Consider the following 15,964-nt stretch of genomic DNA (forward strand, 5'->3'; position numbering starts at 1 on the left):
GTGTACGAACGAATCAGCAGCAGATGGCTGAGAAACCATTCCCTGCTACCATTGCCGCAAACGACATGGACACAATCATAAAGCTGCTGCTCAGAACGACCCCTTGTTCACCACCCGAAGGTGCCGGCGTCGCAGTCGCGTCCGAATCTGGTCTTTTTTCAACGCTGATGAGAACTTTACATCCCTCTGGGGTTCCCGTGCGCCCGCTGCCGCCTGACGGTGGATTTGGGGGAACGCATTTGTAAAAGAACGTTTGGGCAGACGAAGGCAAATTTGGGCAAGACAATGTATAACCAACTGCTGTTGCCGTCGTGCCAGCTGCATTCTCGACCAGACTACTATTCGGGACAAGCGCCTGCAAGACAACCTCCTTCACTTCAAGGGTGGCTGCTGCGCGACTACTCTGGCTTTGTTCCTCAATGAACACATGCTCGAAAAACCTGGGCTCAAGAGTTGCACTTTCGTTACATCCGAAAGTGACCGATTTCGTGGTAGAGGTGATTGCTAAAGCGACCTGTCCGTCCTTGCACTTATCTGAACAACACGACAGGCGCACGCGCAAAACAAGGCAAACTTCCCAGGAGGAATGAGTGGAGGGGTCAGCCTTAACAGAAGCCAGAAACACGTGGAGCGCATCAGGTTCTTCACTGGGGCTTCTGCATCAGCTTACTTGCATCAGGAACTGGCGTCGGCTTTTGAGAGAAAACAGACACCTGGATCAAGCAGGTGGTAGAAGACCCAGAACCTGTGACCTGCTTAGAACCACTATCACCGCCGGATGAAGAAGTTGGATCGCACAAAAAATAGACTGTGAAGGGAGTCTTCAGCAACGCATCGCTTTTAACTTTGAGACTGTATCCTGACTCCGACTTCGTTTTGGAGGTAGGCGGTGTGAAGATGAGAGATGACGCGTCTACTTCCTTTGTGCAGGCGGCATTTCCCCAAAGCATTTCATCGTTTTCTGGTTTTGCTCTCAGTTGCAAGCCTGCGCCACACTTGAATTTCACCTCTTGGTTTGTGCTGCTAAGGCGTAAGAACAGGGGCGTTGCACTACCACTGCATGACTGGACTTCGGATGCCTTGGCAACGGGCTGCTGCATGAAGTTGCGTGTGAGAAGTGCAAGAAGACAAAACGACTGAAACCGACGAGAGGAGACGATGCGCGTGGAGGAGTATCTAGTTCGTCTCTCACGCAAGAGAGAAGACCTGCACGCTGAGTTCCGGCAGGTCGCAGCCGAGTGTGCAGCCGCCATCTCCAGCAGGGCACGTATGAAAATTGTATTAGGACTCTAAAAAACGGCAAGGGAATCGGTAAGATAACGAGCACACCAGAAAATATGAGATCCGTTGATAAACATCATAGATTGGCTCTTTAAATTTTTCAGTTTCCATTGCCACGCCAACAGCCAGTGCCGGAAGACCTGGGGGGGGGGTGGTTCTACACACCAGCATAAAAAGCCAAAGAGGCCGACGAAAGAACGAGGCCCTGCGCTTCCCTGCGTAAGGGTCAAACATGACAGCACAACTTAGTACTCTGGTGTTAACATGTACTCCCACTGTGTCACAACAGAATGTGCTAGCACCTTGGCCGCATGAAGTTGTTAGATTACTTGGTCGTCGATGCAAATTTTCCTGGTTCATGGTTTCGTTCATTTCCGTCGGTTGATGAACCAAGATCAGGAATCGATGTGCGTATTACGTACCCGTATGAATACCCGTGCTGAGCGGCAGACATAATGAAATCTATGTTTCCCGTCGATGCATACCTGTGTGTGCTTCGCGGTTAGATGACAACCCGTGGTTTTCTTCGGTGTTCTATCATCAAGTTCTGTTGAACGTGGGCATCAAATTTTGCTACAGCGGAGCATGCGTTTTGACGGGTAGACTTAAGTGTCAAGGTGGCCCTTTTGAAGCAAGTAACAGATAACATGATATATTGATCTGGCACCTCAGGTGCAGTGCCTTCGGCAGCAAGCTGTAGAGAAATGTCTTCGACGGCTACGATGGAATCACCGCACAAGTGACTCTTCAGCTCTTCGAGTTCCACACACCCGTTAGCAGTCTCGCTCTTCGTGTATACGAGCTGCTGCAAGTAGCCACCTAGTCCAATGCAATATTTCTAGAACTAGGGCGTCTAGAAGTGACAAGTGAAGAGAATGAAGACGCGTATAGTAGAATAAGAGAAAAGTAGATTCACGCTTGTATGTCAGTTCCACATCGAATGCCCACACACAAGCGAAGCATATACTTTATTACCTGCACACAGTTGCGTAGGCGTCGTTGTCAGCATCTACACGTACGCGTATGCACATACACAACCATCATATAGACGAGATCTCAGCGCAACTGGCGCACAAAAACGTGTCTCCCACTTGTTTAGACGACAATATTTGCTTCACACAGGCTCTGTCCCTTCTTAAATGTCGAATGGAGTAGAACGCACAACCTCCCGAAATTAAAAAAGGCATTGTCTACTGTCTGCCAGCACAGACGAATGTACGAACCAATGACAAGAAGATGTCTTAGAATAATTTCCCTGTCGCCGTCGTCACCAATGAAATGGACACAATCATAAAGCTGCTGCTCAGAACGATCCCTCGTTCACCACCCGAAGGTGCCGGCGTCGCAGTCGCGTCCGAATCTGGTCTTTTTTCAACGCTGATGAGAACTTTACATCCCTCTGGGGTTCCCGTGCGCCCGCTGCCGCCTGACGGTGGATTTGGGGGAACGCATTTGTAAAAGAACGTTTGGGCAGACGAAGGCAAATTTGGGCAAGACAATGTATAACCAACTGCTGTTGCCGTCGTGCCAGCTGCATTCTCGACCAGACTACTATTCGGGACAAGCGCCTGCAAGACAACCTCCTTCGCTTCAAGGGTGGCTGCTGCGCGACTACTCTGGCTTTGTTCCTCAATGAACACATGCTCGAAAAACCTGGGCTCAAGAGTTGCACTTTCGTTACATCCGAAAGTGACCGATTTCGTGGTAGAGGTGATTGCTAAAGCGACCTGTCCGTCCTTGCACTTATCTGAACAACACGACAGGCGCACGCGCAAAACAAGGCAAACTTCCCAGGAGGAATGAGTGGAGGGGTCAGCCTTAACAGAAGCCAGAAACACGTGGAGCGCATCAGGTTCTTCACTGGGGCTTCTGCATCAGCTTACTTGCATCAGGAACTGGCGTCGGCTTTTGAGAGAAAACAGACACCTGAACTACGCAAGGTTTATTAGATTCTGACGCTTCAACACGGGCGGACCCCCCACCGCCTGCTGCAGATTTGGGATCGCATGAAAAGTATACTGTGAGGGGAGTCGTTGGAAGATTGCCTTTCACTCCGAGGCTGTACTCTGTATCTGGGGTAGAGTTGTTCTTGGCTCCCTGTGATTGTGGTGTGAAGGTGAATGCAGATGCATCTATTTCCTTTGTGCAAGCGATATTCCCACAGAGTTTCCCATCTTCAGTTGGCTTTTTGTGCAGCTCCAGTCCTTCGTCACATTTGAATTTCACCACTTTTTTGGTTGTGGTGAGATTCAACGACAGGGGCGATGCACTAGGGCTGCATGTTGGAACTGGTTGCTGTGGGACCGAGTCGCCTTGGGAATGTTGCACGAAATTGCAAGCAAAAATTACAAACAAGTAGAGCGGTAGGCACCGACAAGAACGCAAAACAGAGAAGGAAGAGTGATCAGATCGTATACCCTGAAAGAGAGCAGGCCTGAACGTCGAGTAACGGTTGGCCACAGTTGAGTGTGCAGTCTCCATCTCCAGAAGGGTGAGTACGAAAATTGGACACGGATTCTAGGTAGCCGTAGAGGGAAACGGAAAAACGACAACCTAACCTACAGCTGTGAGAACCGCTGAGAACGAAAAACGCATGCTCTATAATGGTCCCACTCCGGAAACTGTTTAGTTTCCATAGCCTGGCCGCCAGCCAGTGCCGGAAGACATGGGGGGTGGTTCTGCACACGAGGAGAAAAGCCAGGACGGGCGCTGGAGGAATTAGAGCGCGGGCGTCCTTGGCTAAGTGAAGGTCGACAGCATCGAGTTGTATCATGTACTCGTTTTCAAGTAGACTGTGTTGTCACAAGAGATCATTACAGAGCCTTAACGGCAAAAAATAGTTGAATTATCTTGCAAATGCAAAATTTCCTGCGCCTGTTTTGTTCACTTCCGTGGGTCGATGAACCAAGAGCAGGAATGGATGTGCAAGGAATACGTAAGTGTATGGTTCCTGCACACAATCGGAAGTCTGTGTTCTCTATAAATAACCATTGCTGCCCTGCAGTTAGAAAAATTATCATGGCTTCTCTTCTTCTCAGTCATTATCAATTCTTTCTCAAAGTGGCCAATTTGGTTGTGCAGAGGTAGCATGTGTTCTCATGAATATTCATCCGTGTCAAGGCTGCATTTCGAAACAGGGAATGGATAGGATGGTACCTTGATATGGCACTGGACACGAAGTGCCATCCGCAGCCATATCTGAAAAAACGTGTTCGAAAGAAACATTCGCGCCATCACGTCGCCTTCTTCAAGGTTTCGAGCTCGATATCAATCCTTGGCAGTCTCAATCTTAGTGTACGCGAATTACTGCTATTCGGGCTCAAAAGCAATAAAAAACTGTTGTAACTAGTTTGCCTGGCAGTGACAACGGTACCACGATCCTCATAGCAGATTAGGAGAAACGTAGATCCAAGCTGGTATGTGGGTTCCACATCGAACGCCCCCAGAAAAGCAAAGCATATAATTCATTACCTACATACAATTTTGTACGCGTCATGTTGGCATCCATGCATATATGGATGTTCATCTGCATATACTGATGTTAAGAGGGGACTCAGCCCAGGTGGTGCAACAACACAACGTGTCTCAGACACGCACACGAGAAGAACTTTGCTTCGAACAAGTTCGGTCCCTTCTTCGACGGAGAAAGCTGCCTGAAAAAAGAAACATCTTTTACCCCCTTACAGTACAACAAAGTGTCAGACCGGAGACGGGATGGCGACAAGAGCACTTAGAACATATTCCCTGTCACCAATGCAAAACAAGAAATGAACGCAATCATAAAGGCACTGCCCAGAACGACTCCTTGTTCCCCTCTGGAAGGTTCAGGCGTCGCAGGCGTTTCAGCCTCGGGTTTCTCTTCAATATTGATAAGGACTTTGCATTCTGTTTGTGTTCCCACCTGTTCGCGCGCCGATGCTGATGAGACACATTTGTAAAAGATGTTTTGGGGAGACGAAGGCAAATCTGGGCAGGACAGCGTATAGCCAACTGTGTCATTTCCGGTATTAGCTGCATTCTCAACCAAACTACTATTTGGAACGAGGTCCTGCAAGACAACCTCCTCCTCTCTGCCAGTTGATGCGCCACCACTCTTCTCAGTTGCTTTCTCAATGAAAACATGTTCGAGGAGAGCGGGCTTCAGGGTGGCGCCTTCGCTACATCCGAAAGTGACAGACTTGCTCTTGGAGGTGACCGCTACAGTGACCTGTCCGTTCTTGCATTTATCTGAACGACACAACACGCACGTGCGCAGCACAGCGCAGACACTGAGGGCACATGACTGCAGAACAACGCAAACATCAGGGAAGCATGAGTATACGGATCGTCCTCAACAAAGACCGGAAAAAGGTACACAGCGGCGGTTTCATAGGCGCTTCTGTATCAGCTTACTTGAATCAGGAACTGGCGTTGGTTGTTGAGAGAAAACAGACACCTGAACTAGGCAGGACTTCTTTGGGTCAGAAGCTTCAACCCGCCCAGACATCCCTCCACCTGCAGGAGATTTGGGATCGCACGCGAAGTAGACTGTGAAGGGGGCCTGCTGCAAAGTGCCGCTCTTTAGCTTCAGGCTATTTTCCGCCTCTGCATTTTGTTCCGGCTTAGGGTTTTTTAAAACTTAGCGATAGTGAAGACGTCGATGAGGATGGCGTGAAAACGAGGGACGACGCATCGACTTCCTTAGTGCAGGCGGCATTTCCCCAAAGTTTGTTAGAGTCTGTTGGATTTGCCCTCAGCTGCAAACCTGTGCCACATTTGAATTTCACCTCGTTAGTTTTGCTTGTGATTCTTAAGACCAAAGGCGATGCATTACTCTCGCATGTTACAGACTGTGAGTTTGCCTGGTTTCCTGCCGACTGCTGCACGAAACTGGCCGTGAGAATTACGAGAAGAGATAGCGACAAGAACTGAGAAGGATAGACGAAAGACACGGAAGAGGTGCCACTTTGTCTCTCCCGCAAGAGACAAGGCCAGAACGTGGAGTAACGACAGGCCGCAGCCGAGTGTGCAGCCGCCATCGCCAGTAGCGCCAGAAGGAGAACTGGATTAAAATTGTCTGTGGCGGTAGTTAGAAACGGAAGTGCGGCAAGCCGAACAAAACAGAGAAGACTATTGACAACGAAAGACACGAAACAGAGAAACCTGTTGACAACGGAAAACACTAGTGCTGTCTTAGGTGTGACTCGGGAAACTGTTCAGTTTCCATCGCCACGCCGCCAGCCAGTGCCGGAAGACCTGGGGGATGGTTGCCAGAGATATCGTGGGAGGAATGGGGGCGTGCGCGTCCTTGGCTAACAGTGAAGATCGACAACATCGAATTGCAACATCAGGACAGCAGCAAGTAGACGCACAGTTTCACTGGAGAGCCGGATAGTGTTCTGAGTGCCTTAACAGCATGGCGTAAACAGCGCTGCCTGGTCGCAGATGGGAAACTTTCTGTTTTGTGTTGCAGTTCCCGTGGATTGACGAACGCAGACCAGGAGTCGACGTGCAAGTAACACAAGGAGCATCCCCAAAATAGGAAGGGGAGCATTGGGTGGTCGGGAATTCAGAGGGAAGAAACGTGACGACGTCAATTTCCTGTCTTTCTACTAGTAACCCACCCATGCGGCGTAGTGAGTACTTCGTTTGTTCGTGACCAGTGGCAGGCAGGATCTCCCTCTGGAGAATTGGGGTATAGGGATGCAAGCAAAGTCGTTCTCGGTGTATGACAGATAAAGGAGTCTAAAGACTACCATAAAAAACAGTTCCTCCGGCTGAGAAATGTTCAGACAACACATTCTTTTCAAAGGGTGTTTGGCAGCCAATCGTTCCTTAGTTGTAACAATATGCTCTCTTTTGTACACTCGTGTGAAGATTTATAGTTCGTACAGAAAGCCTACACCTTTTTGTTCCTCAGGAACCAGAACCCGTGTGTATCTGCATCTACTCCTTACACGTCTGCTGAAGCAGGATGCCGGAGTTTGTGAACTCTCCTCATTTTTGCCTCATGTCTGCCTCGAACTGCCTGAACAATTGGAGCCACGATCTTTTTGTGTCTCTGAGTGCCTCTTGTAGCATTCACAAGGTGACCGTACCTAAGGTACTTAAGTTAGGTGTGGTGCCTTTTCAGCAACATTCGATAGGAAGCGGCAGACAAATACTGATGTTGCTGTTCAACAGTCGTTTCTGATGATGCCAGATCAGTCGGTACCGAGAAAACGGGTTTGGCTATGGTATGACAGTGTCGGCCTGAAGAAGCTCCCGTCAGGGCTGGTGGCTCTTTTTGAAAGTGAACAAGATGGGTTGACGACTTCTCGCAGAACGAGAAAGCCATGTAAAACAGCATCACGAATAAACCGCCTCTAGATGATTTGACTAGCTACCGGATTTCCATCAGGCTCTCCGACTTCACAGTCGAAATGTGGGTTTTTACCATATGTCGGAATACAACTGCCAGCAAAAAGACACGCCAGGCAGTGAATAGGCGGGCTCTTTGGACGACCCCTACCTTGCGATTTTAGTCTTCGTGCTCGTACATAGAACCGTGTAGCGATATTACCGCATTGAAACAGCTACGGAAAACCACCTATCCCTACCACAACTGCTGGGAAGCGAATATTCTAGCGTATCCACGGGACCAACGTGTTATCAATGTTTTATTCCGCTAATTTTTCATACAAGATGCATGCTTATACGAACACTTGTTGATAGGAAACACCTGCTTCATGCCCCAGTGTTGCTTGGCCTTGCAGCTGTGGGTCTGTCGCTAGAGGTAGTCACAGAACTCCACTAATGGGCTGCAGACAAAATACACTCTGTTTTGACGGGGTCTCTGCATCTCAATGTGACTCGCTGGTAGAGGGTTTATCATGGTTTTCTTTCGTTTGTAATCATTACCAACTCTCCTTCAATGTGATCAACAGGCTTTGTCATCGGGGAACATGCGTCGCAACGGTATGCCTCAGTGTCAAACAACCCCAAGCACGGAACGTATGAGATGACAAATTTATCTGGCACTCCACGAGCTCTGCCATCGTCACGAGGCTCCAGAAAAGCATGTTTGAAAGATACATTCGAGTTATCCCAAGTCCCCTTCTTCAGGATTTTGAGCTAGTACTCAATCGTCAGTATCTGGAATCGCTCGGCGTACGAGCTGTTGTAAGACGGCACAAAAACCAACGCAGAATTGTTTCAACGAGGGTGCCCGGCAGCGACGGGATATGGGAACTGAGATTCCCCAATTTGGTCAAAGCAAAAGGGAACCCACGCCGAAGCGTGTTACACCTCGAACGCCCCAAGCTAAGCGCAAGGTTCACTATCAACACTGTTTTCTGTGTGAATATGTATCTGTCCATATTTCTACAGTATACTAGTTAATACAGATAGCGAATCAACGCAACTGCCATAGAACTACCACATTTTTCCCGAATGCACACGAGAGGAACTTTGCTTCGAACAGGTTCGGTCCCTTCTTCGACGGAGAAATCTGCCTGAAAAAAGAAACATCTTTTACCCCCTTACAGTACAACAAAGTGTCAGACCGGAGACGGGATGGCGACAAGAGCACTTAGAACATATTCCCTGCCACCAACGCAAAACAAGAAATGAACGCAATCATAAAGGCACTGCCCAGAACGACTCCTTGTTCCCCTCTGGAAGGTTCAGGCGTCGCAGGCGTTTCAGCCTCGGGTTTCTCTTCAATATTGATAAGGACTTTGCATTCTGTTTGTGTTCCCACCTGTTCGCGCGCCGACGCTGGTGAGACACATTTGTAAAAGATGTTTTGGGGAGACGAAGGCAAATCTGGGCAGGACAGCGTATAGCCAACTGTGTCATTTCCGGTATTAGCTGCATTCTCAACCAAACTACTATTTGGAACGAGGTCCTGCAAGACAACCTCCTCCTCTCTGCCAGTTGATGCGCCACCACTCTTCTCAGTTGCTTTCTCAATGAAAACATGGTCGAGGAGAGCGGGCTTCAGGGTGGCGCCTTCGCTACATCCGAAAGTGACAGACTTGCTCTTGGAGGTGACCGCTACAGTGACCTGTCCGTTCTTGCATTTATCTGAACGACACAACACGCACGTGCGCAGCACAACGTAACTTTTTGGTTGAATGACTGTGCGGGACGTCTTAGCAGAGACAGGAATCACATATACGGCGGCAGCTTCGATTGTGTGCCTGGTTTCGCTTACTTGTTTCGGGGACAGTCACAGCTGTTTGGGAGAACACGGACACCTGAACTATGCAGGTCGTTGCAGAAGCAGGTACTTTTGCTTTACCAGTTTCTCCAACGCCTGTTGTAGATGGCGGGTCACACGAAAAGTAGACTGTAAAGGGACTCAGTGGCAGGCTGCTGTTCTTCAGTGCGAGGCTGTATTCTGTGCCTTTATTTCCGGCCACCTTAGCGGGAGAGGGTGATGACGTGAAAGTGACGGACGACGCATCGACTTCCTTAGTGCAGGCGGCATTTCCCCAAAATTTGTTAGAGCCTGCTGGATTTTCCCTCAGCTGCAAATCTGTGCCACATTTGAATTTCACCTCGTTAGTTTTGCTTGTGATTCTTAAGACCAAAGGCGATGCATTACTCTCGCATGTTACAGACTGTGAGTTTGCCTGGTTTCCTGCCGACTGCTGCGCGAAACTGCCCGTGAGAATTACGAGAAGAGATAGCGACAAGAACTGAGAAGGATAGACGAAAGACACGGAAGAGGTGCCACTTTGTCTCTCCCGCAAGAGACAAGGCCAGAACGTGGAGTAACGACAGGCCGCAGCCGAGTGTGCAGCCGCCATCGCCAGTAGCGCCAGAAGGAGAACTGGATTAAAATTGTCTGTGGCGGTAGTTAGAAACGGAAGTGCGGCAAGCCGAACAAAACAGAGAAGACTATTGACAACGAAAGACACGAAACAGAGAAACCTGTTGACAACGGAAAACACTAGTGTTTTCTTAGGTGTGACTCGGGAAACTGTTCAGTTTCCATCGCCACGCCGCCAGCCAGTGCCGGAAGACCTGCGGGGTGGTTCCGCACACTACCAGTAGAAAAGGCCAGGAAGGTCAAGAATGAGGACGAGAGGGTCCTTGGTTACAGTGAAAGTCGACGACATCGGGCTGTAGCATGTTGGCGTCAACAGGTATATCCGTAGGATCACAGTAGGGTAAGACAGCATCATGACGCCAAGAAACGGATAGAAGCCCCCCGCCATACAGGCAAACTTATCACTTGTTGCTGTATCATTCCCTGGGTCAGTGATAATGAAGCAGGAATCGATGTTCAATCAGGTGAAAGAGAAACACGCTACTAAAAGGAAAAAAGGATATCGGACTTCGACAAATGAGAAGAAGAAAGGTATGCGCAGGCATCGACTATCTGTCTGGTTCTTGATAATCCACACGTAACTACCAAACGCCCTTGCCTTCTTTGCCGCCATTTGTGGAAATCGGATATTGCTGTAGCAGAATAGGGGTAAACGGATAAAAAAAACTGTCTTGATTTCAAGAAACTAGAAAAGCTCCAAAGACAGCCTCCCCACCAACACTTCGGTCGGAAGGTTGCTGTTCAGACGATATACGGCTTTCTGCGATAGCCTCAGCAAATCGATCTCTTGTGAACACTCTTCTCACTAACTACAGACTAGTGTTGCGTGAACGTTTGAGAGTCAGAACCGAAAACGCAAATCTGTACGTACATGGTTTTGGAAACTTGCACACTTACGCATACGCAGTTCCTTTCTTTATACTCGCTAGATCTGCGTGAAGGGTGTTCTCGTGTTTTTGTGTCTCTGATCACTCTTGTTTCCTGTGTGCCTCGAGCTCGCTGAACAGTTTGGTCCATGAATCAGATCTCCGAGTACGAACAATATGATCATGCTAGACACATATGAACTAGGCGCGCCGGTCCTTCAGCAACAATCGATACACAACTGCAGAAGAATAATTATATCGCTTTCGATGCACGCTTTGTTGTGGCTAGATCACTTCACAGTGAGACACGTGAATGTGGTGCTGTACGGAAGTGTCCGTTTCAAGGAACTCCTATGTGTTAGGGCAGAATGCTCTTTTCAAGAAGACCGAGAAAATGAGTTCAGAGGGCCCTGTTACGCAAATCTGGAAAATCGTATAATCCGCCATCACGAATAACTCGCTTCTACACGATTTGACCAGCTACTGGATTTCGATCAGGCTCTCCGATTTCAGGATCGAAGTGTGCGTTGTTGCCGTGTGTCGGATTACAACTGCCATCCGACAGTCATGTCTGCCACTGACTAAAGGGGCTCTTGGGACGACATTACCGTCCACTTCTTTTCTTCGTGTTGTGCAGTGCACCAGACTACCGATACCCGCATATGGAAAAGCGAAGATGAGCAACAACGAAATGCTATAATTACAACTGGGAAGCGAGTGTTCCCTAACAATCCGAGCGTGCAACGTGGGATGGACTTCTTGCCCCACTACTGACCGTCTATACAAGCTCTATGTCACGGCTCAAATCTATATTCACAGTGCATTCCTGTTTTATTCCCACCGTTGCTTGGCAGTGTAATTGAGGCTCTAGAGCAAAGACACCACTGGTGAAGAACCCTGTGTCAGTCGAAGGTGACCAGTAAAGAGACAAGAAATCAAAGGCAACGCGCAGAGCGGAACTCAGTGGGCTTTAGGATAAATCAGTGTCATCATGCAGCGTAGCCGTAGTGGAACCCAGCAAGACGCCAGGTCATGGGATACCACAGCCGTTGGGGCTACTTTCCAGAAGTCTTATGAGGAAACAGATAAGACAGGTTTCGACTGTTAGTCTCCCCTCTCACGAGGGCATATCGGTACTCACTGCAGGGATGTGATTTTGTGAGGGCAATGCTGTTTCACACTTGACGAGTTTTGTTAATACAAGCTCACCTAGTATCCAAGTTTTCGGCTTGTAGACGGTCCGGGGATCGCGCATGCAGTTTTTCGCTGATTGTCGGCCAAGTCGACGACAACGACATACGCCCCCGTTGTTTCCCGTTTCCGTTTCCTTTGTGTGGCTTTAATTATCTCCCTGTGGATCTTTCGCGGACCTCAGAAAGCACATACGCTGTCGTCGAGGCTCGAGACGCTACCCCGAGTTTTCTCTCCTGGACGGAGAAGCGTTTCTGTTGCGCACGGGGACTTCGGTTTTCCTTCCAGTAGGCTCCAAGCCTTTTTTCTGTCCCATTTCTTGAACCCTTTTCTGAGAGACCCGCCATTTTCCGTGAGTTTGGAAGTACTAGATTTTATTTCGACCGTTCGTCTGGACGCCGCGGTGGACCACCGATCCTTGTAGAGTCGACAGGAGTTTTCCCTATAGGGACTCCAAGGAAAAGCGTGTACCCTTGGGGTGATCAAACTGCACCACAGTGTCTCCCTTGCTGCCACGTCTCTCCTAATTGGCAAAATGGCAACTCACAACTGTCTCCGCCAGACTGCGGCGCAAATGCTTGGCCAAAATGCCAACGTCTTCCGCTTCTTCTCCAAGTCGGCACCCTCCCGCCCCTCCGGCAACGTCGCCCTGGAGTCTGTAAAAAACGCCGCGGTTGCCGAAACAGAGGTAAACTTCAAGGCCAGCTTTTAATGGACACATGCACTACCCACATTTATGTGTATATATGTGTGTACACGACGAAGACAACTGCTCATATGGAAAAAACGTTTCTAGCTGGTGCAACTTGCTTTAGCGCAGTGGAGGGAGAAAGCGGCACTCCCTTCGTTCCCTTCAAACTGTGATTTTCCAGACTCCTGACCAGGACAGAGTTCTCTTTCTGTTTTTTGACATGCCTTGTCAGTTGTTTTATGTTATCTGCAGGATTCGTGATGGGGAGTTTTATAAGTGACTCACATTCCGTCTGTAGCGTCTGAGTTGTTTATGTTCCCCGCCTTCCCGTTAGGTTTGGAGTTGTCAGCTATGCATGCGATTCTGTCGTCTCTGCTCAGAGAGCAGCCCTCGCGATCTGCTAACGGAGCGAGCTAGGGTGCCCATTCCACTTGTGTCGAGACTGCGGTCACCAGAGTTGTCAAGAGCCTCCCTTCTTCGAGGGCCTCTGGAAATAGTGTATTCTCTCAGTGTCTCCTCTGCTTCTTTGGATATCCAGAAAAAAACAGCCCAGCTCGGAGCTTCCTTCTCGCAGAGCTGTGGCCTCACGACGGCTTCTGCTCCCAGTCAAAGTGGATGCGCATCCAATCTCTGGCAGACTTCAGTCTTTAAACGTGAACGTTTCTCTGGGCGCAGCAGGGGTAACTCGCTTGTCGTTTCAGCTCTCTCTGATGTGCAGACGTTTGCGGGCAGAGCCAACGTAGCGGCAGGCACTGGGAAACTCGAAGGATCCCTGTTGCCTCCGCCTCACATTCCTGGAATCCGCAGAGCCCCCCGAGAGCCTGCGTCTCCCAAGATGGCTGGCATGGAGGGTCGAATGCCTGTTCGCCTTCCGCCTGAGGGCTCTCGCTTCCGTCAATACGTAAGCCTCTCTATAGTGTCTATAGTGCTTTGAACAGACCTGAAAAAATCCTTTCTGAAAAAAGTGTGATCTCTGCAGTTCGTGGTCCAGCTAGGATCTCCATTTTCTTGGTGCCGTCTTTGTAAGGAGGAGATGGAAACTACTTGGTACCATCCTACGCTGGGGTTGCGGAAGTCGGTTTCCAAGAACCAACGGCCAACGTCCCCTCAGTCGGGGTCTCCTTAATCCCGCAAATAAGTGCTCTACCTCTTGAGGTGTCTCCCCTCTTTCTTTCCTCTTAAATGTAAAGCGATTTTTCTTCAGCTGCTGACATAGCTGGAGTTGTACGTACCACCCCGCTGGACCGCATAAGACACACAAAGCGCTGATTTCCAGCTTTTCAACGTAGCGTGGGTTTGCATCGGAGATGTGTACACGAAATGCACTGATCGCAGTGGTTCGAGCTCTCAGCTGGCGCCAGAAAGTCCTGCCGCGGCCAAACGTCTGGAGAGAGGGACGGACTGTGGGGGAGGTGTCTGGGACGCACCGTTTTTTTCTGAATAGGAACCCGGTGAAAGTCTACTCAGGGAGAGAGAAACGGGAGACTTGTGGGTGGAATAACGTGCTGGCACCAACGTGAGAGGAGGACACTGAGTGTGGATCTTCACACTGAGGCTGCGCAAGACGTCCCTGCTTCCACGAGGCTCGTGAGCTGAGACTCGACGGGTTTGAGCAAGCTTAAGTTTGTAGTTCTCGCTCGTAAGACGCGACTCGATGTAACACTTATACCCGTGGTTATTTCGCCTGCTGTCTACAAGGGAAGACTGGCATACGGCGCGCTAAATTCGCAGTTGGCGCTGCACGAAGGTGCCTCTTCTTCCACTGATCCACGCGTTTACGGCGTTTACCGAAGATCTGTGAGGGAAAACAACACTCTTTGTGCTTCCCTGTATCTCTGCACAGCAGGGAACAACAAGGAGGGTATCCGTATGTCTGTGTTGGAGAGCAGTTTGCGCATGCAGCCGGGTCTCCTCCGCGAAGAACCTTGTCTCTGTCGCACAAGTAGGATCGGTTTTGTGTGCCGGTGGCTGTTTTCGCAGGTCGACCCGCGGGCGGACGTTTACTTTCCTCTCACGGCTGTTTTGGTGACGCTGGGGCCTCTCTACATGTTCTCCAAAGCCTTCTTCTGAAGCTGGTTCTACAGTGCCGTGGTGCGCGTCTCTCCTCTGGGGCGCGAACTCCAAGAAAGCCGCGAGAAAGGCGCCGTTTTGCGAGTTCTGACGGAGAGCTCGACTCGATGACTTCGCGCCGTCTGCGCTCCGGTGGTGCCCCTTCCTGCGTTGTCCATGATGTGTTCCTCAAGTTCAACTGAAGCCGAACGGTCGTCTCTGGACACTGTTTCACGAAACCTCAGCACAGTTGATGTTAAAAGCAAGAACAGTCACTGTTCCTACGCCGCTGTCCAGTCTGGTGGAAACGGAACATTGATACGGATGAGATTCCCTGCAGCAGCTTTGCTTTCGCCTAGTGAACTCACTACAGTCAAATTCGCCACAACTCTTTCGGTAGTGTTGTGTGGCGGCTCAGAGAACTGGAAAAAGGATGTTTGCGGGTAGCCGTGACCACAGTCACCATCGAAGCTTACGTGCTTGCACTTTGTCGTCGAGCGGAACGTGACGAAAAATATAACAGTCCACTCCTTTCTCTTCGGACGGAATCAATAATGTGATTTATTCAGTCGCCACAAGCTGTCGAACACTACGCATCTCGGCGTACCCCCAGCGAACCTTTCTGTGCCAGCGCTGTGCGCATGGACTTCCGCGCTAGACTACCGTGAATCAGCGAGCATGATGCACACTGTGGAGATCAGAAGGGTAGTTTTCCCATACAAGTACAGCCTCGAAATAAAAGACAACGGCAGAAAACCTTACCGAGGTCGGGTGTCCAGAAACTTACAGCACTGCCGAGTGGAACCTGCGGAAGTGTCGGTGGTCCAACTAAGGCTGCTCAAGGTGGAATGGCGGTCAGAGAGAGAACTTTCGTTGCCAGGTGTCGTCGATTGTGCGGATTCTGCTTCAAAGCTTGTTAGAACTGAGCCGAAACGGTTCTTCCGACTGCCCTTTGCAAGTGAAATATTGCGAAACAGACGGCCTCTGCATTTATATAATCAATATATATAGCGACAGAGCATGTCTAAACTTTATACGCTCACGAAATCATCTGCTGGCAGATCAGTTATTGAGACGTGAAGGTGACAT

General features: G+C 49.6%; 5 protein-coding genes across 5 annotated transcripts; 1 reads left to right on the plus strand and 4 right to left on the minus strand.

Annotated features, from left to right (window-relative positions):
• Nucleotides 1–13: 13 nt before the first annotated feature.
• SRS49A (SAG-related sequence SRS49A) lies at nt 14–1,253 on the minus strand (the record flags this gene model as incomplete). Its single annotated transcript, XM_002371957.2, has 2 exons — nt 14–534; nt 671–1,253. The coding sequence occupies 2 exons, from the start codon at nt 1,251–1,253 to the stop codon at nt 14–16; spliced, it is 1,104 nt and encodes a 367-aa protein (XP_002371998.2).
• Nucleotides 1,254–2,522: 1,269 nt separating this feature from the next.
• SRS49B (SAG-related sequence SRS49B) lies at nt 2,523–3,762 on the minus strand (the record flags this gene model as incomplete). Its single annotated transcript, XM_002371958.2, has 2 exons — nt 2,523–3,028; nt 3,165–3,762. The coding sequence occupies 2 exons, from the start codon at nt 3,760–3,762 to the stop codon at nt 2,523–2,525; spliced, it is 1,104 nt and encodes a 367-aa protein (XP_002371999.1).
• Nucleotides 3,763–5,011: 1,249 nt separating this feature from the next.
• On the minus strand, nt 5,012–5,767 carry SRS49C (SAG-related sequence SRS49C; the record flags this gene model as incomplete). The annotated part of the gene is made up of 2 exons (XM_002371959.1): nt 5,012–5,508; nt 5,674–5,767. 2 exons carry the CDS (start codon nt 5,765–5,767, stop codon nt 5,012–5,014), a joined length of 591 nt encoding a protein of 196 aa, XP_002372000.1.
• Nucleotides 5,768–8,148: 2,381 nt separating this feature from the next.
• SRS49D (SAG-related sequence SRS49D) lies at nt 8,149–10,421 on the minus strand. The gene is made up of 2 exons (XM_002371960.2): nt 9,458–10,421; nt 8,149–9,327 (listed from the first exon to the last, which is right to left on the minus strand). Exons 1-2 carry the CDS (start codon nt 10,053–10,055, stop codon nt 8,831–8,833), a joined length of 1,095 nt encoding a protein of 364 aa, XP_002372001.1. The 5' UTR covers nt 10,056–10,421; the 3' UTR covers nt 8,149–8,830.
• A 1,856-nt stretch (nt 10,422–12,277) lies between these two features.
• On the plus strand, nt 12,278–15,738 carry TGME49_207170 (hypothetical protein). The gene is made up of 3 exons (XM_002371961.2): nt 12,278–12,823; nt 13,545–13,727; nt 14,807–15,738. Exons 1-3 carry the CDS (start codon nt 12,671–12,673, stop codon nt 14,894–14,896), a joined length of 426 nt encoding a protein of 141 aa, XP_002372002.1. The 5' UTR covers nt 12,278–12,670; the 3' UTR covers nt 14,897–15,738.
• Nucleotides 15,739–15,964: the final 226 nt, after the last annotated feature.

This window comes from Toxoplasma gondii, chromosome X (assembly GCF_000006565.2).
Source record: "Toxoplasma gondii ME49 chromosome X, whole genome shotgun sequence".
NCBI lineage: Eukaryota > Apicomplexa > Conoidasida > Eucoccidiorida > Sarcocystidae > Toxoplasma > Toxoplasma gondii.